We start from the raw sequence: 21,028 nt of genomic DNA, 5'->3' as shown, positions 1-21,028 counted from the left end.
CAGCATCTGTCTGTGTGACCCTGGGTCCATGGTTGTTCTGGAACTTACCATGTACTGCCTCTGCCTCCGGAGTTCTGGGATTAAGGACATATGCCACCAGCCCAGCTGCCTTACTGCCACTTAATATCTTCATTCTTTCGGTATCCAAATTTGTTTACCAGAAATTTGCTTATGAAATGTGTCTTATAGACAACAAACATGTCAAATTCATGGCCTTGACATATCAGTTTTAAATTATTTCATCTGTAACTTTCTTGTCATACCTCATTTTACAGGAAATCAAGCTGTGGCGTCTAAAGGGACACGCCTATAATTATTGGGGGGTCTTTAACTTACAGTGCTTGAGATACAAAATTATAGTTCTGAAAAGTGTCAGGTAACTCTGCATAGAAGCCTCTCTGGAACATCCCCTGTCTCTGGCAATGTTGGTAGCTACTGAAATAGTTTTCCTTGTCACTGAAAGTCTAGTTATATTCCAATATCTTAACCATAATGTTGAATAGTCACATAAAACATAGCTTATAGTTTATAAAACTTTACTGTCTGCCAAATATGAAGAATCCAATACTCAAAGAGGTGAGGCTTTGTGTTTCCCACTTGGAAGTTGAGTCCTTGTTGGTCCTGTCTTGTGGCTGTGTGCTGCTGGACACATTCTAATGTTTATTAAACATCTGAAGATTTCTTCTCCCAGTCAGTAGCAATGGAGGAGCTTGCAGTTCTCCTGGCCACATCATCCTTGTAGACTTCTTTCCAAATGTTTCCATGCCCTACTCAAGCAGTGTTTCTCGGGCTCAGAACAATGAGTCAGCTCTGGCTTCAGTCTCCCCTCCAGGTAGTGCTACCAGGAAATACTGGGACATCTTGCTAATATTAATGACCTGGGACATTCGCTTTTCCCTCCCAGCAAGTTGTATGTGAGGAGGTGTGAACAGGACAAGGTATTGTAGTCTCTTTATGCTAGACATGTTAGATCATTGGATTTACCAGTATAAAAATGTAAAAGAGGGCAGTTAGCTCTATCTATGAGTATTTTCCCAGCCTGTATGGGCAGAGTTGAGACTGATGTATTATTAGAAAAATGTACAGTATTTTATTTCTTAGTGAAATCTGAGTGTTCAGGGAAGGAAGATCCAGAACCAGGAATCATGGTCCTCATATCCTTAGGAAACTTGGCTTCTTCCTTTAAGCACAGGGACCTCAGGGGTTGTCCATAATGGCAGCTAAGAACTGGATGGATACGGGAAAGAGAGTGCCAGTCATGGCAAATAAGGTTGGTTGCTTAACTAAGGCTTTTATGCTCTTGGTTTCAGACACTGGCTTTCATGGCAGGCTCATTCATTGTGAAGGCAGTGAAAGGCAGAGTGTTAGCAGCGAGGGGAGAAAAGAAAAAGAGCTGGAGAAAGAACCACAGAGCAGAATGAGGAGTCAGGACAGATGCATGCGGAGGGAACAGTGATGCAAAGAAAAGACCCAGAAAGAGGAGCTTGGAGAGACAGCAGGAGAAAGCCCACATAGCAGCGGTGCCTCCATGACGGACAGACCTCTGTCTGCTTCGCAGTTTGCCATCTTCCTTTGTTCAACGTGAATTTTATTTTTACGCACATGTCCTTTGGAAAAGGCCTCTTCTGCCTAGAAATAATAAAACCCTGTAACTGATTGCTTTTGACTGTGACAACTTCATATAGATTCCTTGGTGTGAACCGACTGATTATAGACAGATGTGAGACAGACAGCAGGCTAAATTATGTATTAGATTTCATGTTACGTGGTAGGCTGATTTGGTTGGTTTGAGGTTTTTTTTAAGCTAACTGGGCTTTTTTAATGTAAGGTTGTAAAAATGTTTTAAGAAAAGGTTATCAGATAAAGGGACAAAGACAGTCTCCTGATGAGTTTGTTTTGTTTTTTCTGTATCCTCATTTGCCCCACAGCGCTATGGAGATAGCATGCCATTAGTGGGTGACATGCTAGGGTAGGTGGCACTTATCTACTATAATGACGTATTTCCTCATGTGTGAAGCTGACAATTGGTGCGGGAGGGAATTCGGATTTTTCAGTCAGTTTTCTCTGTCTGCAAACAGCAGAGCATTGCAAGCTTCCTGGGGAAAGGCTCCTGGCTTCCTGTAGCGGAGAACATAGGGTCAGGTGCCTCCCATGCTGACTGTCCTTTTGGTGTGAGGAGTAGTACTTGCTCTTGGTGAGGGTTGACTCCACTTTAGAAGGAGTGTTTTGAACATGGTTTTTTTGGGGGCGTGGGGGTTGAGACAGGGTTTCTCTGTGTAGCTTTGGAGGCTGTCCTGGAACTCGCTCTTGTAGACTAGGCTGGTCTCGAACTCACAGAGATCCTCCTGCCTCTGCCTCCCGAGTGCTGGGACTAAAGGCGTGCGCCACCACCGTCCAGCTTGAACATGTTTTTAAACATTAATATAAATCTTCTTAGAATTTAGATAACAAATTAAAAATTCTTTCTTTATGCTCTTCATAAATACACCACATGAATAAACTTTATAATTTGGAGTTAAATGGAATGTCTGTGTTTCCTTAGCTGTGTACATTTCTGTGTCTTGGAATATTTTTTTTTTTTAGATTTTTCCATCAGATTTAAGTTTCTGTATCTTCTGGGTTCATTAGCTTGTTTTCTCTTTTGTTTGTTTCATCATTTAATTGGGAAATATTATTGTATCTTAAAACTCCAAAGTATGGAGTTTTAAGATGCAAGGTGGCTCAGTGAATAAGAGAATTCAGTCCCTGGAACCACATGATAGGCTCAGAAAATCAGCTCCCGAAAGTTGTCCTCTGACTGCCATATACAACATACACAACAGACAGACAGACAGACAGACAGACACAGACAGCAGACAGACAGTCCCTGGAACCACATGATAGGCTCAGAAAATCAGCTCCCGAAAGTTGTCCTCTGACTGCCATATACAACATACACAACAGACAGACAGACAGATGTTAAAAGTGCAGATAAAGCTAGTTCCTGGAATTTCTCGTCTTGCCCAGATTAGTCTCCTATGAGGTTAACTTAATAGTACTTTTTAGTTTTGTGGCGTCAAGTCCAGGAATATCCAGTTAGTAGTCAAAAGTATGTTTTTGCCAGCTTAAGGACAAATAAAAAGTAAAATAATTCTAAAAAGTTAGTTATCTAGATTAGTATTTTCTTGGGTACTGGTCTCTCAGCCTCTGTTGCTAGTTCACTTTTTTCCAATATGGGCATTTGTGCAAAGTCATCTTTATGGAGAAGAACCCTGCACACATTATTTAAGTAACAGTAAGACCTAGTAAAGGAGAAGCTATCATGGTGGCCAGTGACACTGTGTGTACCCCTTGGCACAGCCATGGAACAGCCTTCTGTGAACTTGAAATTGAGCCATATCTGTCAATGGAAACATCGCTGAGTCTTCGTGGGTATTCAATTTGTCAAACATTCTGCTTTTGAATTACTTTGGCTGCATGCCATAGGATGTCCAAAGATGTTTTATGACTCAAAAATCTTAATTTTTCAGAGAAAAGAAGTGAGTTTTCACATTTGGGCCTAGGAAAGAAAAGTAAAAGCAAGTTGATTTGTATTTTATCTTTAATACATGGTAGACCTTTGCCAATTTTTAAATTATGGTTTATAAACTGTGTTTGATCAGAGAATCTGATAAATGTGTTGAGCCTTGTCTGCCTGAAGAGTGCCCGTGCATACCAAATGTGCATGAGGTTTGGCAGCCTTCACAGGGCCGAGGCTTTTCCGTGGAGGTGCAGAGCCCTTTATCTTTAGAATTCTGCTCATGTAACTGGTAATAAAATACCATTTTAGCCAAGCATGCTGTCACATGCCTTTAATCAGCATGGAGGAGGCAGAGGCAGAGGAATCTCTGAGTTGGGTGCCAGGTAGGGCTACATAGACCCTGTCTCAAAAACAAACAACAATAACCAACAAACCGTTTCAGCTGTTAAGTGTTGGCATATGCCTGTTTTCTCAGATGGTCATCACTTTGAGGCTAGAGGCACCTTAGCCCAGGAGTTCAGAGCTAGCCTGGCCAGTACAGGCCCAGGGGTTCAGAGCTAGCCCATCCAGTCATTTATCCTGTAGTAATTTTTTTTAATCTCATGATTTTTATTTATATCCTATATGTTTTATAATTCTATGACTGTCATACAATTATTTGTAGTAAACTATTTAGGTTTTTTGAGACAGGGTTTCTCTGTGGCTTTGGAGGCTGTCCTGGAACTAGCTCTTGTAGACCAGGCTGGTCTTGAACTCACAGAGATCCACCTGTCTCTGCCTCCTGAGTGCTGGGATTAAAGGTATGCACCACCAAGGCCTGGCTGTAGTAAACTCTTAGCTAGTGGTTCTGGAATTCCTGTCTAATGATTTCTAAGTGGGCTAGGAACCAGGTGGAGTGACATGCTCCCACCATTTGGGAGTTCAAGATCATCCCCAAGTACATAGTGAATTTGAGGCCATACAAGACCCTACCTCCACCCACCCCTAGTCCTACCCAGCCCCCCCTCCAAACCTGGAAATACAGCCATATGGTAGGATGCTTTGTATAGCATGCACAATGCCATGGGTTCAATCCTCAACACCACAAGGGTGGGGAATATACCATATTAGAAGATAATACTGCCTTTGTATCTACTGAAAAACATTTCAGACCCTTGAATCGCAATTGTAGTGACTAGTTTTAGAAAGAAGTTAATTTGAAAAAAAAAAAAAAAAGCTACAAGTAAGATACTGCCCATTGATGCCCTGTAATTTCTTTTTTCGGCTTTGAAATAGAGAAATGTGGTAAGGGGCACATGCATTTTATAAGACATTTTAAGGGTCGCTCCAGGAAAAACTGATAAATTAGCAACTCAACTCCATATTTGCTGCCTTAATTCCCCCCTGAAAGAATGAAAAGGGTACTTTGAAATAACTGCATGGACTCCAGTCTCCTTAGCGGTGTTGAGAGTGAGAAAACGCAGACTCCTGCCCTGTGTTAAAGTATCTGGTGTTCCACACCAGCTTCATCATGGTGACAAAGGGAAGCCATTTGCTACTACTTAGTGCATATTCTGGTTATGTACAAAAGTCATCGTATTACAACAGTAAAGCCATTTGCTACTACTTAGTGCATATTCTGGTTATGTACAAAAGTCATCGTATTACAACAGTAAAGCCATTTGCTACTACTTAATGCATATTCTGGTTACGTACAAAAGTCATCGTATTACAACAGTAAAGCCATTTGCTACTACTTAGTGCATATTCTGGTTACGTACAAAAGTCATCGTATTACAACAGTGGTTCTAACCTGTGGGACTCGACCCTGAGGTTGAATGACCCCTGCACAGAGGTCACCTAAGACCATCCTGCATTACAGTTCATTGCATTACATTACAGTTCCTGACAATAGCAAAAGTGTACTTATGAAGTAGCAACGAAAAAGATGTTATGTTTGGAGGTCACCACAGCACGAGGACCCTCATTAAAGGGTGGCAGGGTTAGTTAGGATGGTTGAGAGCCGCTGCCTTAGAATTAGGAATCTCTACTTTTAGTGTTCCTTGCCATCTGAAACTTCCAAAGCCAAAGGGGAAAGTGATGAGACTGTCAAGCCACGCCTGCTCAGCTCACCTAGGTTTCCTTCATGTCCAGTGCTCACCTCAGCAGTGTTTGACTTGCATGAAATACATTGCAGAAACTCTCTGCCGTTTTCCTGTCTGGATCATGAGCCGAACCAGCCTTCTGTTAACCTGCCTTGTTGACTATTATTTTATGGCACCTACAAGCTCCATTTTCTTGGAGGTTCTGGAGGCTGCAACCTCTTTTTGATAGTTCTTAAGTTTAGCCTGAACAGTGATGCTGTTGTTGAGTCTGAATTTATAGTGTGGTTGACTCGTTGAACTTGGTTTCATTAGTCTGATTGCTTTTCATACTTTCCAAGCCGTTTCATTAGTCTGATTGCTTTACTGTTGGTTCTTTACATAACTTCTTGTTGCTTTTTCATTGTGTGTCACTTGCTAACACATGTCTGCTTCCATCTTTCTGAACTGGTTCGCTCATTAACTGCTTCCAACCTCAACCTGATTCCTTGAGTTCAATAGAGAAAGGAAGTGTAATTCTTTGGGAAAATGAAATGTCTTAATTTGTGCACATTGTCTGTCAGATACATTGGGACGTCATAGCCAGTGTTCATCCTGCTTTCACAGTACCTGTTGTTAAATATTTTGAATGTTATCCTCGTAAGGTTCAATGAAATAAGAATTTGTTGTTTGGTTTTTTGAGACAGGGTTTCTCTGTGTGTCTCTGGCTGTCCTGGAACTCACTCTTGTAGACCAGGCTGGCTTAGAACTCACAAGAGATCCACCTGCCTCTGCCTCCTGAGTGCTGGGATTGAAGACGTGCGCCACCATAGCCGGCAAGAACTTTTATTTTTAGAGCGCATAACTAGGGAGTGAAAAGATAACTCAGTCAGTGAAGTGCTTACCACATAAGCATGAAGACACAGAAGCCTGAGGACCCAAGTTCAGTGAGATGGTTGCTCAGCCGGCTTCCGTGAGAGATGACACTGCCTTAACACACAGGGTAGACAGGGCTGGAGAGATGACTCAGTGGTTAACAGTCACTGCTCTTCCAGAGGTACTGGCACTCACCCATTGCTCTCTTCCGGCCTACGTGGGCACTAGGCATGTACATGATGTATAGACATACATGCAGGCCAAACACTCATACACATAAAGTAAAATTATTTAAAAACCAAGATGGACAGCTCATAGGACTAACACCCAAGGTCAGACTCTGGCCTCCATGTGCCCATACACACAAGTACACTCATACACACATCTTCCTGACCTTATGTACACACACTGCAAGCAAATAAATAAATAAATAAATAAATAAATAAATAAATAAGATAATGCAGTCAATTTCCCGAACATCAGACTAATTTTTCCCTTACCTTCTTCTTGTAGCATGGCAGAAAACGAGGAAGTTGCTGGTGATCACATTTTAAAGTAGAATAAAATGTAAATCTTTCCTTGATGTGTATGTCCGCTGATAAGGTCTCTGCCTTGGACCATTGATCGAGTTGACAGTCTCTGACTGTGTGTCCAGACTTTGGATCCTGGCCCTTCTTCAGGACACTAGAAATTGATTTAGTGTCACTCCCACAGATGTGGTGACACTTAACTTTAGCCAAGAGTGCTTAGATGGCTTGATCTCTTCTGCTTGTCTTAGAAATAGGAGCTCTAAATCAGTAACTATCTTACCCATTCGTGTTATGAGGGATTATGTATTTCATTACAGATTACTGTGGAAGCCAGTGTGGCTGAATTTTTTACTTAATTCTCTTAGATTGTAACATCCCGTGGTATTCCAGTTAGGAAGGTACTGAGAAATGGAATTCTTCTCTCCCCAGTCGCCCCCCACCCCCCAAGAGTGGGCTGTCTTCCATCACAACCTCAGTTAGAGTGGGGCTCCATGGTTGCTTTCCGGTGACCATTCCTGGATGCCTCTGTACACCCCCTAGCTAAGCCCCTGCCCCAGGTATCCTTATCCCAGCTGCTGCCTTGGGGGGACAGCCCAGGCTGCATCCAGCCAAGCTCTCCACGCCCATCCTGCCCGGTTCTTAACCCACTGGACCCCTTCCTGCCTGTCCCCCTCTACCTCCCGCTCTCTACCAATCCATTTCCAGTTAAACTTTTTGTCTCATCGTTACCTCTCTCTCATCGTTACCTAGCATGCACTGAGCCCAGGGGCTTTGTGTATGCTAGGCAGATACTGAGCCACCTAAACACACCCCCAGCCTAACGTGGTTTTTCCTGTTTTGAAGTACTTCTCATCTTGAGTACATTGTCACACTATTTGTTTGGTTTTCGATAGGCTGGTGGGAAATTGTGATTATTTCTTGGGGTTGCTATTACATGAGGGAATCAGATCCCAAGAGATCGCTATCAAATTATAATTTTTCCACTTTGAAAGAAGCAGCTGCTTTGGTGTGGGGTAGGTGGAAGTTTCACATGTGGATTTTGTAAGGATAGAGACTCCCCAATAGATGTGATCTGAAGAGAAATAGCCCCCAAAATGTGTTGGGGGGTAAAGCTCACAGAGCAGAGAGCTCACAGAATCTCCAGTCTGTGGTAAGAAGGAGCTGAGGGTTTTGTTTTTATTTGTTTCTTTCGTTAGTGGTGGTGGTTTTGGTTTTTTGAGACAGGGTCTCTCTGTGTGGCTCTGGCTGTCCTGGAACTCTGTAAACCAGACTGGCCCTGAGAGAGCCACCTGTCTCTGCCTCCCAAGTGCCTGGGGGATTAAAGAGCTTTTGTTGTTGTTGCTGTTGTTTTTTAACAGTGGTTGTATGGGAAGTGTCATGTCAAGTGTGTTTTCAGAGCTAGGGCAATTTGGTATAGATTAGTTATCATAATAACTATAGTTTTATTTGTAAATCATCATATCATTAAACCAGTTGCCCTCCAGTACTGTTGAGTCTTTCCCAGTGTAGCACCCCTGCTGCCCTCACAAGCAGAGTCCTCTACAAACAGACCCTGGGGGTGGGGGTGAGACTCGGTAGTAGGACACTGCTTGCTTAGTGTGTGCGAGGCCCCAGGTTCGATGCTCAGCCCCGAAGGCAAGCATACATCGTGGAGATGACATACTGTGTTGTGGCCTGCTGGGGTGTAATCTGGAAATCGGCCATGTCGAAGTGTAGTGACTTCAATTTCTAAGTGAAGTCTGTCAACCCTGAAAAGTCATCCGCCAGCATCTAGGCTTTGCCACTGCAAAACGTTGCATTCTGATCAACAGTTGGTGTGCATCTGCTCAGGTCTTCCATAAACTGTCCCGATCCCTCCTAGGAGCTAAGAGAAATCCATAGCAAGCAGCAACTGCAGAAGCAGAAGTCCATCGAGGCAGAAAGGCTGAGACAGAAAGAGCAGGAGCGCAAGAGCCTGGAGTTAGAAAAGCAGAAGGAAGAAACTCAAAGGTGAGTCTCTCCAGGGCCGCAGGCCGGCGGCGGAGGAGAGTTCCTTATGTGTGTGTGGGCAAGCAGACCTGCATACTTAAATCCTTGCATTGCTAAGTACCTCTGGAGTTTTTTGTTAGTTCTCAGTGTTCTCCTATGTAGATAATGGAAGTAGACAGGGAAATTGGGACACTTGGTTAGCTCATTTGCATGCCAATGACCAAAATAGGTTTCCAGTTCACAGCCCATTAATAACAGTGATAGTCAAAGTGCATGGTTTGAAAGCAAAGCCCCTGATCTTGCTCGCCAGCCACACAGCTCCTCCAGCAAGACTATGGTTGTGTCTCTCAGGCTCCTTTCTTCTTTATTGCAACTGCAAATTAAACTTGAGCACAAAAGGTGAAGATTTGCCATCACCGCTTAGGACACAAACATACTTTTGTCTTTTTCTGTTCAGATATCTGAGCCAGCTGTCTAGTATTTTCCCAAGTAACATTCTGTTGTCATCGTAGAGATGCCTCACCTTTTAGTGTCTCTGATTTTATCCATGGGTGTGTGCTATTTGAAATTCAGTTCATTTCAGAGTCCAGGAAATGACCCAATGTCCTAGGCAGATGCTACAGGTTATGAAAGGGGGTTTCTGGAGATACACTGGGAGGAGGGTGACACTGGGCATGGAGGGGTGGGTGGGCTACGGTGGGCTCTGAGTTCAGTGGCACCACAGAGCTCTCTCAGGCTGCCTTTGTTCTGAGCACATAAGAGCCTCTGAGCCTGCTCTATGTTGGTGTGGTTTCATTTTATTTTTAATGCCAGGGAACTCATACCAGTTTATTAGACAGGGTTTTTTTCTTTATTATTATTTTGTATTGTTTTCCCTCTAGAGTTGACTCATTGTATGTGTTGATTAACTCAGACTCAGCCTTTTTTCCACCTCAACTTAACGTTATAGGGTTAGGTTGTTTGTTTTGTTTGTTTTTGTGTGTGTGCCTGTGCGTTCATACAGGTTTCTGTGACCATGCATCTGTGGAGATCAGAGAACGTCTTGCAAGAGTAGGTTGTGTTCTGCCATATAGGTTCTGCAGATCAAACCATCAGACTTGGGCACAAATGCCTTTTATCAGCTGCGCCATCGCCCCGGCCCCAATTGTTGTTATAAGTTCATAAAATGCTTTTACTAATGCTGCAACATGAGACTACGGTCCCACAGAGTATAAATAAACTGAAAATGTAATGTAGAAAATTCCATCCTACAAATAGAGTATGTAATAAATATTTCAACTAACAGTGTAGGTAAATAGTACCCAAAACTTTACTTCATAAATATCTTCATTTTACCCTCTAGTAAATGTACTTAGATGATTTTTTTTGGAGGTGGAGGGTACTGAGACAGCACGATTTTTTTTTTTTTTTTACCCTCTAATAAATACACTTTAATGCTTTGGGGGGGGGGGGTTTGGCATTGAAACAGGCTTTCTCTATATAGCCTTGATGTCCTGGAACTCACTCTATAGACCAGACTGGCCTGAAATTCACAGAGATTCACCTGCTTTCTGCCTCCAGAGTGCTGGTACTAAAGGTGTGCACTACCACACTAGGCCTTTCTATACTTTTTAAAAGGCATTTTATGTGTGTGTTGCGATTTTTTGCCTGAATGTTACCTCTGTGCACTGTGTACATGCAGTACTCTCAGAGGCCACTGGAGCCCGTGGCTCTGGAGTCACAGGTGGTTGTAGCTATCACGTGACTGCTAGGAACCACACCCAAGTCCTCTGCAAGAACAGCAGCAGCCTCTCTCCAGCGCCAGATGCCAGTTAATCTCTGTTCCACCTTCAGGCTTGGAAGCAGCATACAGGCGTGTCCATGTGGTGTCTCCCGCCTGGGAGGAGATGCAAGCATCTCATAGTCCTGTGCTCACTTAAGCCGTGTCTATTTGCAGTATGCCGGGTGTTGTCTGTTTCCATCGAGTTTATGTCCATCTTTGTTCTGTGGCTCGTTTTGGGTTCTGGTTTCTGTGGTTTGATATTATTTTCAGATTGAGATGTACTTCTTTCTTGGTCCTACAGCCACTTCATGAAATGCATCACAAATTTCTTTCTGTATTTTTTAAGTCCTGTCATTTCATTTTGCTCAGTCGGAGAAGCCGCTTTGTGGATTCCACTGTCTGTGTGAAGAGCAGCTCTCCCTTGATGTTAGCAGCTCTTGGGGCTTTTTGATGAAAAGTGGGGGTGTGGCGGGACTGTGGAGTCAGGGTTGCTTCCGTGCTGTAATCAAGCACCTTTGTTGGCAGACGAGTTCAGGAAAGAGACAAGCAGTGGCTGGAGCATGTGCCACGGGAGGAGCACCCGAGGCCTCGGAAACCCCACGAGGAGGACAAACTGAAAAGGGAAGACAGCATCAGAAAGAAGGAGGGCGAAGAGAGAGCCAAGCCCCAAGTGCAAGACAAGCTGAACCGGCTTTTCCATCCACACCAAGACTCAGCGAAGCCAGCTGTCCAGGCGCCCTGGTCTGCCACAGGTACAGGAGGGGCAGAGGCTGCTCAGTGCTAGAGCTCTGTGATGCACCAGGTGCTGTCAGAGTCACCTCCATATTTGTGTGTGTGTATAACACAGTGTCATCTTTTCCAGAGCCTCCAGGCAATGTCTGTGTCTAATCTTGATCGCCATGTTTTTGAGACAGGTGCTCACTACGGAGACCAGGCTGGCCTCAGACTCACAGAGTCCACCTGCCTCTGCCTCCTGCATGATGGGGTTAAAGGCAGGTGCCACCGCTCCCAGCTTGCTTATATTAATATCTATGAGATGTGTATTTCTCTGGGTACTGTAGCTCTTCACTCCCAGGTATGGCCAAGTAACCTCACTTCACTGACATCTGGGACCCTTCTATACACCTGATGCAAGTGGCATGAACTCCATTATCAAACCCTATTAGCATGTATGTTACAAAGCTGAAACTTGACCTATATTGCAAAAATCGCTTACTATTTCTCTAGTTATTTTCCCCAGAAATTGCTAAGCTGTGCCAACTTTTTTGTCTGCACGGGGTTTTGTGCCATTTGAAAGTGTGGGTCTGTTTTTTTGCTCTTTCAATAGTTTTCCTCTTTAAAATAAATGAATGAATAAATAAGTAAAAGGCTGGCCTAAATTTGTTTAGGGAAAGTTAATGAATAAAAGCTATCCCTGGGGCTGGAGAGATGGCTCCCCAGTTAAGAGTACTGGGTGCTCTTCCCGAAGTTCTGAGTTCAATTCTCAGCAACAACATTGTGGCTCACAACCATCTGTAATGAAATCGGCTGTCCCCTTCTGGCGTGCACTGTATACATACTGGCAGAACATGGTATACATAATAAATACACCTAGAATAAATAAATAAAAATAAAGGCTATCCCATAGATAATGTCAGGTGCAAACTAGCATGTGTTTTCAAAGTCCTTAACCACATACAGAAAGCAGCAATTCCTTGACACCGTCTCGTAGACCGTTTGTTTGCTGTCTGACCACACAGTGGGTGGATGGCGGTAAGGCGTGGTGCTGGGTCAGGAGCCATCCCTGCCTGGGGTGCTGTAGCTGGAAGAAGGAGGGTCAGGGGCAGAGTAAACTTCCTTTCGGGCAGGTTTTCTGTGTCTGAAGAGGAATTCACATTCCTTTAACCCCAGGGGCTAGTGGAGTCCCCGTGAGGATAGGGTCTCCTTTATGTCAGTGGGAATCTTTGCATCTCACACAGATGTAGGCCACACGGAGACAATAATCTGCCTCACTGCTTTTCAGCTATGATGGATGTCATGTAACTTGTAGGGAGGGAGTATGTAGAAAAATTTAGAGGGCTGTAATTGACTGTTACCCAAAATCCAAGAGTATTCCATGCCTGAACACATTTCAGTTTGTTTGTTCTTCATTTGATTTGAAATGTAAATTATTTTCATTTATGTTCACCCTGGGGTGAAGTCTGGCTTCCCCAGGGTCATCGGGGCACTGTGTAGAGTCAGCACTGGGGTGATGGGATCTTGTAAGTGCCCCAAAGACCAGCGTTTGCCTCTGTTCATGTGGATAGCTGTCTTCCTCTTCCTCTTCTCCTGCAAGACAGCTCTCCAGCAGTCAGATCTTCTATTATCCCCCAGCAGCGCTCTGGGTGGGGAGCACAGCTTGTTGATGACTTACAGATGTGCATTGCTGGAGCCCACGCCAAGAGGCAGAGAGAGGCCCTCCCAGCTGCCTCGCCCACCATGCACAGTTCCGGGAATTTGTTCACTGATGAACTGTCTGGTGTTTTAGCTGCTCCTGTCAGATTCTGTTCCTCTTTAGCATTTAGCGTGTGTTTCCGGAATTCCTTGAATGGGTGGGAATACTTACAATATAATGTCAGTGATTCCTGAAATGTGTCCCTCCTCTTCCTGAACAGAGAAAGGCCCGCTTACAATTTCTGCCCAGGAGAACGTAAAAGTGGTGTATTACCGAGCATTGTACCCCTTTGAATCCAGAAGTCACGATGAAATCACCATCCAGCCAGGAGATGTAGTCATGGTAAGAAAGATGGCAGCCAGGTGGCAAGAGATGTCAAAGATTGTACCTCATCACACAATCAGGAAATCTCTAATAAGTGTGAAATCCGGGGTACGGGGTCAAGGTCTTGGGAGCAGAAGCTCAGCCTTCCTGCCTTTTGGTCAGAGTGGAAGTCTTGTTTAACAGCACTTTAAATCAGGAATTGAAAGCATATTGTCAGTCCTGGTAGCATCTAAGGCTAGACTATGCATACTATGCAGAATCTTTAAGGAATAGTCACAAAATGATCAATCAAATACAGAGTATCTGCATTACTATTTAGAAAATTAACAAAAATGTTCAATGTTGCTTGGTTGCAGCGTATGCTGTTTGCATATATTAACAAACCAATAAAGTCTTGGAATTGTAACATTACAAGAACTAATTTTAAGAAGAGAGTAAAGCACCATGGTTGATCTAAATTATCTTCTAAATGACAGCTTGAATTTCTCGATTTACTTACAAGTAACCACCAGAGGTTAAGACTTGAGACATGCGTGTTTTTGATACTAGGGTATTAAACAGTGATCTGTGTTGTACTGAGAAACTGTTGCTTTAGTGAGGGAGCCTATGGTCCCTGCAGCTCCAGCAAAGACGCCAACCCCTTTTGCTGGAGTTGGCTAGCTGACCCCTTTGAGTGGATGAGTAGAACTTAGATGTTTGGCATTGCATTAAACATCTTTTGCCTTGCTTTTAACCCTTTGCTTTCCTGGTGGAGGTTAAAAGGGAAAGGGTAAGTGCCTCCTGTCAGGAAGTCTGCCCCTGGCTCAATCATGTCTCGTTCTTATAGTCGCTTTAATCCTGTGTAAGTCAACGGATCTTTGGATGTCGTGGCAATGAAAACATGTCAGGATTCATACTGTAGCGTTGTGCTTAAAAGAAACGTGTGAACTGTGAGGGTTTATGTACCTACTAGCTCCTGTTTGCTGGACTCAGTCTGCAGGTTCCCTACCTGTCAGGGTTCCACTAACACCAGGGATTCCAGGTAGATTACACTTACAATTAAACATTTGAAACTTGAATGATTTCCTGGCTTACAAAACTATCATTTCCTTCCTTACTTCCTTGTCTCAGGGTCTCATGGAGCTCAGGCTGACCTCAAGCTGTGTAGCTGCCTCCACCTCCTGAGAAGCAAGAGCATGAAAATGACAAGTTGTCAGCCTCTTGCCATTGCACAATCCAGGGCTCACTTTTATTTTTGTTAGCATTTTTACCATCAGATTTCTGAAAGCTTCTCTGAAAAAATTGTAGGCTTACACTAGTCGTCCACGTTGGTAATGGTGGTGGAGGCCCCTTAGCAGTACCTTGCTTTTAGAGTCTCTTTGCTTTGAGACCGCTTTGCTCACAAGCTACTTTTTCCTGGTTAATAATTTGATGTGCTGCCTTGTGTGTGTTGTCATATTCTGAAGGTTTGATTGTATAAAGAAATACAAGATGATGCCTGCCATTCAAATATTTAAATCCTTTTTGGAAAAAGCTTGAGAAACAGATGAACCCAGTCTGTGATGTAGTTCCCTGTGACTGTCCAGTAGCCTTGCAAACCAGAGAGGAAAGGAACCCATGTGAGTGGTATGCTCAGGACTCCTCCAACTGAGGCGGCTCGTGTCCCTCATGGCTGAGGCTTAGAGCGTTAGCAGTAATGGCCTCTTTTCTGATGGAGTCCGCCACTCCCGGAGAGTGAGTGAGTGTGTGTGTGGTGTGAGTGTATGTGGTATATTGTGTGGTATGTGTGTGGTGTGTGCGGTGTGTGTGTGTGGTGTGAGTGTATGTGGTATATTGTGTGGTATGTGTGTGGTGTGTGTATGTGTGTGTGGTGTGTGTGTGTGTGTGTGTGGTGTGGTGTGTGTGTGTGTGGTTTGGCGTCCGTTGTGCATTGTACACACACTGGATAAGGAACTTTACTCACTGCCATTTTTGTTAAGATTTATCTGAGGAACTAACACCAGCTGGACATCCAAATGCTGGTGCCAAGATGGGAGTAGCATCAGGTGTGTCCAAATTTCTCAAAAAGTTAACTGTGCTGGCAGGATGGCGTAGTGTGTAAAGGAGCTTGCCATGCAAGTCTGACCCTGACCTGTTTGTTCCCTGTAACCAGGAAGTATGGACGGAGAGAATCAGCTCCACAAGTTGTCCTCTAACTTTGACATGCTGTCCTCACCCCACCCCTGTGGCATACCCCCTCCACACACCAGCGCTCTTAGACACGTGAACACATTGCTCTCTCCCTCCATCCCTCCGTCCCTCCCTCCCTTTCTTTTTCTTTCTTTCTCTCTGTCTATCTTCCTTCCTTTCTTTCTCTCCTTCCTTCCTCTTTTCTTTCTTTCTTCTTTCTTTGAATCACTATGCCTTGCTTAGCCCTAGACATTCTGGCAACTTTCACCCAAATACACATTTCAGAATTCTCTTCAGTCCTCTCATTAGGGACTGAGTTTCAGGAACCTGTCATCTAGCCCCACCCCTTTGTCCTGTCAGAACTAATCCTAAATCGTTTCTAGAAAACAATCCAAAGTCCAAGGGCTTCTTTCACAGTTACCAGCTGCCTAGTCATTTTGTGCTGAAACTGCCCCTTGCCCCGCCCCATCCTCCCCAGCTCTGGGATGGTAGGCATGTGCCGCCACTCCTTGCTTTCATATGGATTCTGGGAGCCCACACTCAGGTCCTCATGCCAGTGTGGCAAGAGTTTGCATTCTTTTTCTACTTGTGGAGAAAAGGCAATGTAAAAAGCACTTTCCTCCCCTTTCTTTGCATTTCTAAAGTCTAACCCTGAGCTCAGCTCATTTCATAGTTGTTCTGAACATCACTAAAAGACTAGTATAAACATCCAGTTACAGGCAGGGGCCAGATCTGACGAATTATGTACTTCAAATAAAGTTTTACTGGACATAGCCTGGCGCTTGCATTTGCCTGTTGTCTACAGCCTCTTGTGTGCTTCCACAGCAGGAAGAATTCCCTGCCTTCAAAAAGACATTTGACGGGCTGGAGAGACGGCTCAGTGGTTAAGAGCACTGAGTGCTCTTCCAGAGGACCCGGGTTCCAGTTCCCAGCACCCACCTGACAGCTTCATGCCAGTGCACATAAACTAGATTTGAATAAATTATATAGAAAAAAAGAAGAGATGTTTGATATCCTTATACTAGTAGGCAGGATACCCATGCACAAAATGTAAAATAAAATAATAATAATAAAACTAGAAATAGAGCCACTATACGGTCCAGCTACACCATCCCTGGACATATATACACAGGACTGACTGTGTGCTCGTCTACACCATCCCTGGACGTATATACACAGGACTGACTGTGTGCTCGTCTACACCATCCCTGGACGTATATACACAGGACTGACTGTGTGCGCGTCTACACCATCCCTGGACGTATATACACAGGGCTGACTGTGTGCTCGTCTACACCATCCCTGGACGTATATACACAGGACTGACTGTGTGCTCGTCTACACCATCCCTGGGGACATATATACACAGGACTGACTGTATGATGGTCTATACCATCCCTGGGGACATACATACACGTACTCTATCCTGATCCACAGAGATGCTGAAGTCATCCATGTTCATTGCTGTACTGTTCTTGAGAGCCATGGAATAAACCCAGGTGTCCGTCAGCTGAGGAATGGATAATGAAAGTGTAGGACACATGGACAATGGAGTTAGGAAGATCGTAGTTGAATAGGTAAAACGGGGAAAAATTATAGTGAGGAGGGCAACCCAGGCACAGGAGGTCGGGTGCTGCGTGTCCTCCTGCATGTGTGTGTCCTAGCTTGGAACCTTCAGCTTTGTCTGTTTGACTTGGAGTCGCTGTAGAGTCCAGGGAGGATCACTGGGGTAGAGGATGCCGTGAGGGACCAGCTAGTAGAATATGGGTGATATGAAAGCATTGTTTGGGGAGTATGGGGATACTGGTGGTGGAAAGGTTAAATCAGGGGTGGGGGTAGGAAGATGGGGCGATGGGGAGGGGATGGGATGGGGTAGCATGGAATTCAAATCTGACCCGACCACTGTGCACATCTGACTCTAAGTCCACAGTGAACAGCTAGTACTGTAGCCTGGCCCTGACCCCCAGTCCCAGCAATGTAAGTAGAATCTGGGTTCTATCAGAATTACTCTCAAAGAAACTGGGATTAATAGGATAGACCTGGTTAGAGAAATTATATTAAGATTAAACTTGTTCATTAAATAGAAGGAGAATCCCTCATAGAAGCCACCACTGGGTGAGTCGGCCATGTTACAAAGTTTGTGTACTTAACCTGTTGGTCTATCGTTGTCTTATGTTTTCCTAAAATTGGATTGGCATTTGGGGCAAGGTTTTCCAAATCCAGGAAGAAATATCTCTCTTCCACATTGACCCTTTTGTTTTGTTCCAAATGACTAAGTGTTAAGAATGAATTTCCACTGCCTCCTCTGGACCTTATGGGAGTGATTAAAACAAGGCGACCCCGTGAGAGTAAGCTCAGGGACCTGAGACTGCGCCGAGGTTGAGGGTGGTTGAGTTTCCTCGGTTGAAAGTGAATAAAGTCGGTGCTGAATAATCACTGCCATGGAGAGGGGAGCTCTTGGTGAAGGTGAACCTGAGCCCAGGGTTCCTCCTCTATCTCCTGAGGATGCTCCGGGGGTGCAGCCTGGTTTCTGCCCTTGCAGTGGCAGACTGGGTGTGGTTTCTTAGTTGGGTCTGGGCTAGACCTCTCCTTAGGGTCAGATGTTGCCCCTGGACTTCTGGTCTCTTTCCTCATGTCCTCCCAAGGCTTGTTAGACAGACGGTGACAGTGGGTCCTGTGTCATGGTGAGATAAAGCCGTTGGCGTTTGTGGTGGTGAGAGTTCCAGACAGAGAGTAGTCAGATATCAAACGGGTCCCTATAGGAAATGGCCTGCCAAGAGGTTCGCCAGAACCGGGGCTCCAGACAGGCCTCCAGAGCAGAGAACCAAAGTTTGTTTTGAGTGAACTACATCAGAGCTAGGAAGCAGGACAAGAGTCCAGCTATGAGAGCATCTTATAAAGTCAGAGTGTCCTCCAGAGCCATGCGCACTGCTCGTAAGCTGGTGAGGTGACTGTGAGGGTGTGTGGGATGGCCTGGGCCATTTTGAATCATCCCTTTGGGGTAGAACTGAGGTTCAGCACAAGCATCTGGCATGGTAGATGACTCCTGAAATTTATAAACAGAAGGCTCTATTCTCTGTGCGATTTGATGGATCTTAAAGTTTAGTTTGCACAAAAGAAAATGACAGCCTCACTGGAGCTGACAGTGGCTGTAAATAAGCACCTTCATTTCCCCATCTGTGGAGTTCTAAAGCGGCTAAACATGCAGGTCAGCTTTGCTACCCAGCAAGACCAGCCACAGCTGTTGTTTTTGTTTTTTTTATCCTCCTTGTCCTTGTGCCCCCCCCACTCCCAAAAAAGCTTAGTTAGTGTAATTTTTAAGGATGCTAACTTTATGTTGGTTGCACTCTTTGCTTGAAATAATGAACCCAAGTCAAATTATTTTTCATGAGTCCTTGACTTCCTGAGTGGTGAAGCCTGTCAGATGGGTTCACAATTCAGAATGTCCAAGGAACTCGGGAATGCGGGGGCCCATCTGTGCTGTGTGTCAGTCATGGGCAAGGGCTTGTGGCTTTGTTGTGGTGGAATGGTTGATGTGTTTGGGGGACAATGGCTTTTCATTGAAATGCTGTGACTTCCCACAGGTGGATGAAAGCCAAACTGGAGAGCCAGGATGGCTTGGCGGAGAATTAAAAGGGAAGACAGGATGGTTCCCTGCAAACTATGCAGAGAAGATTCCAGAAAATGAGGTTCCCACTCCAGCCAAACCAGTGACCGATCTGACATCTGCCCCTATCCCCAAACTGGCTCTGCGTGAGACCCCTGCTCCCTTGCCAGTGACCTCTTCTGAGCCCTCTACAACCCCCAACAACTGGGCAGACTTCAGTTCCACGTACGTGTTAATATGCTGACTTTGACAGGTTTGACATCCAAACTTAGTCATCCTTTCCTTTTTCTTCTTTTTTTTTAAATAATTATTTACTTTCATTTTATATGCATTAGTGTTCTGCCTGCAAGTACATTTGTGTGAGAGTGTCAGTCAGATCTTGGAGGTACAGTGTTGACTTGCATATGGGTGCTCGGATTTGAACCCATGTCCTCTGGAAGAGCAGTCAGTGCCCTTAACTGCTGAGCCATCTCTCCAGCCCCTCTTCCTTCTTCTGATTTGTAGTCTTGAGTTGTTCACCTTTGAAAGGGAGATAGCATGTGTTCATGACCCCTTCCTCTGTCTGGTCTACTGACAAGTTGGGGTCCTTGGCCTCCAAACTAGATTTAATAATACCATTTCCAAACAGCGGTTTGCCAGCGTACAAAAGAAAGCCATCTGTATTTATCTGTATGTTTCATTTTGGAAGAAGAAATGGAGAAATGCAACTTCCTAATAATCTGTGTTGACAGTTATGTTGGTCAGCAGAATTTTCATTTACTTCCTGCAGGCTGGGAAATGACACGATTTCATTAGCAAGGAACAAAAATTGCAAGCAGTCAGGTGGTTTGGAATAAGACAGAAAGCAGTTTCTGTGGATGATTTCTGCTGTTGCTAACCTTGAGTAAATGGGCAGTGTAGAGAAGGGGACATGCCCCTGTCATCAGGAAATGGCATTCGGCAAGCAGCATGTGAGCAGAGGTTTCAAATGATAGATGAAGCTGCTGCCTGGACCCCCTTTTGTAGGTCCGTGGCCTACATGTGCACTTGTCCAAAAATATTCCCAGCTAATATACAGTAAGAGTAGGAGTAGGAAGGGCTTTACATCTCTTTTCAAATTAAATAACCCCTTAGAAGAAACGACATTCTTAGAAGAAAGGCAAGGCATCGAGGCTATTTTTAGAGAAGGACCAGATGAAACAAACAGGGGAAGAGAAGCAGAGTGGTGACTGAGGCCAGGAAGAACCACGGCTTTCCTCGCATGCATTGGAGGATAAAGGTTGAAGATGCTGAAGAATGCCCTCGGAGCCTCTGCTTAAGAAGCAGCTTTCTACCGGCCTGTGCTTTAAGCCAGACTAGCTCTACCTTTTTTGGTCTTGCTTGAAAAGCTCTTGACTTCCCAAAACAAAGCTCCAGTTAAGATATAGAATTGGTACCGTGGTTGTTTGCTAAGGTAGAGTCTCATATAGCCAAAACTAACCTCAGACCCATCTTGAGCGTCTACCAAGGCCTCCACCTCCCAAGTGCCTTACCACGCCTACCGTGTATGGTGCTGGGGATGAGTCCTAGGGCTTTGTGCATGCGAGGCGGCTCTAGTCCCAGCCCTAATGTCATGGTGGTGGTGGTGGTGGTGGTGGTGGTGGTGGTGGTGGTTTTGTTTCTTCTGTGAACCAGATCACTGTCTCTTTCTTAAGAGCTCTGTGGCGTACAAGTCTTCTGATGTACATAAAAGCATCTTTCCAAACCAACATCAAGATGAACAGTCTGGGGAGTGGGTATTTTGATTTTTAAATCTGCGTATAGTCTGATAAAGATATAAACAGCACATCACATTCAGCTCTGCACGCAAACACATAACCTTA

The 21,028-nt window shown here is 44.6% G+C and overlaps 1 protein-coding gene across 5 annotated transcripts in view; it reads left to right on the top strand.

Annotated features, from left to right (window-relative positions):
* Nucleotides 1-21,028, top strand: part of Itsn1 (intersectin 1) — a 174,619-nt gene that overhangs the window by 95,697 nt on the left and 57,894 nt on the right. For 4 of the 5 annotated variants that reach the window (XM_027415599.2, XM_035444311.1, XM_035444313.1 and 1 more), the window contains exons 17-20: nucleotides 8,827-8,954; nucleotides 11,221-11,447; nucleotides 13,329-13,450; nucleotides 19,165-19,412. In XM_027415599.2, coding sequence (XP_027271400.1) covers nucleotides 8,827-8,954; nucleotides 11,221-11,447; nucleotides 13,329-13,450; nucleotides 19,165-19,412 — 725 coding nt within the window. Of the gene's footprint in view, nucleotides 1-1,310; nucleotides 1,658-8,826; nucleotides 8,955-11,220; nucleotides 11,448-13,328; nucleotides 13,451-19,164; nucleotides 19,413-21,028 lie in introns of those variants that run through there. The other variant, XM_027415607.2, reaches the window with a different exon arrangement.

Source organism: Cricetulus griseus, chromosome 4 (genome assembly GCF_003668045.3).
Source record: "Cricetulus griseus strain 17A/GY chromosome 4, alternate assembly CriGri-PICRH-1.0, whole genome shotgun sequence".
Lineage (NCBI taxonomy): Eukaryota > Metazoa > Chordata > Mammalia > Rodentia > Cricetidae > Cricetulus > Cricetulus griseus.
This window is presented reverse-complemented; position numbering and strand designations above follow the sequence as displayed.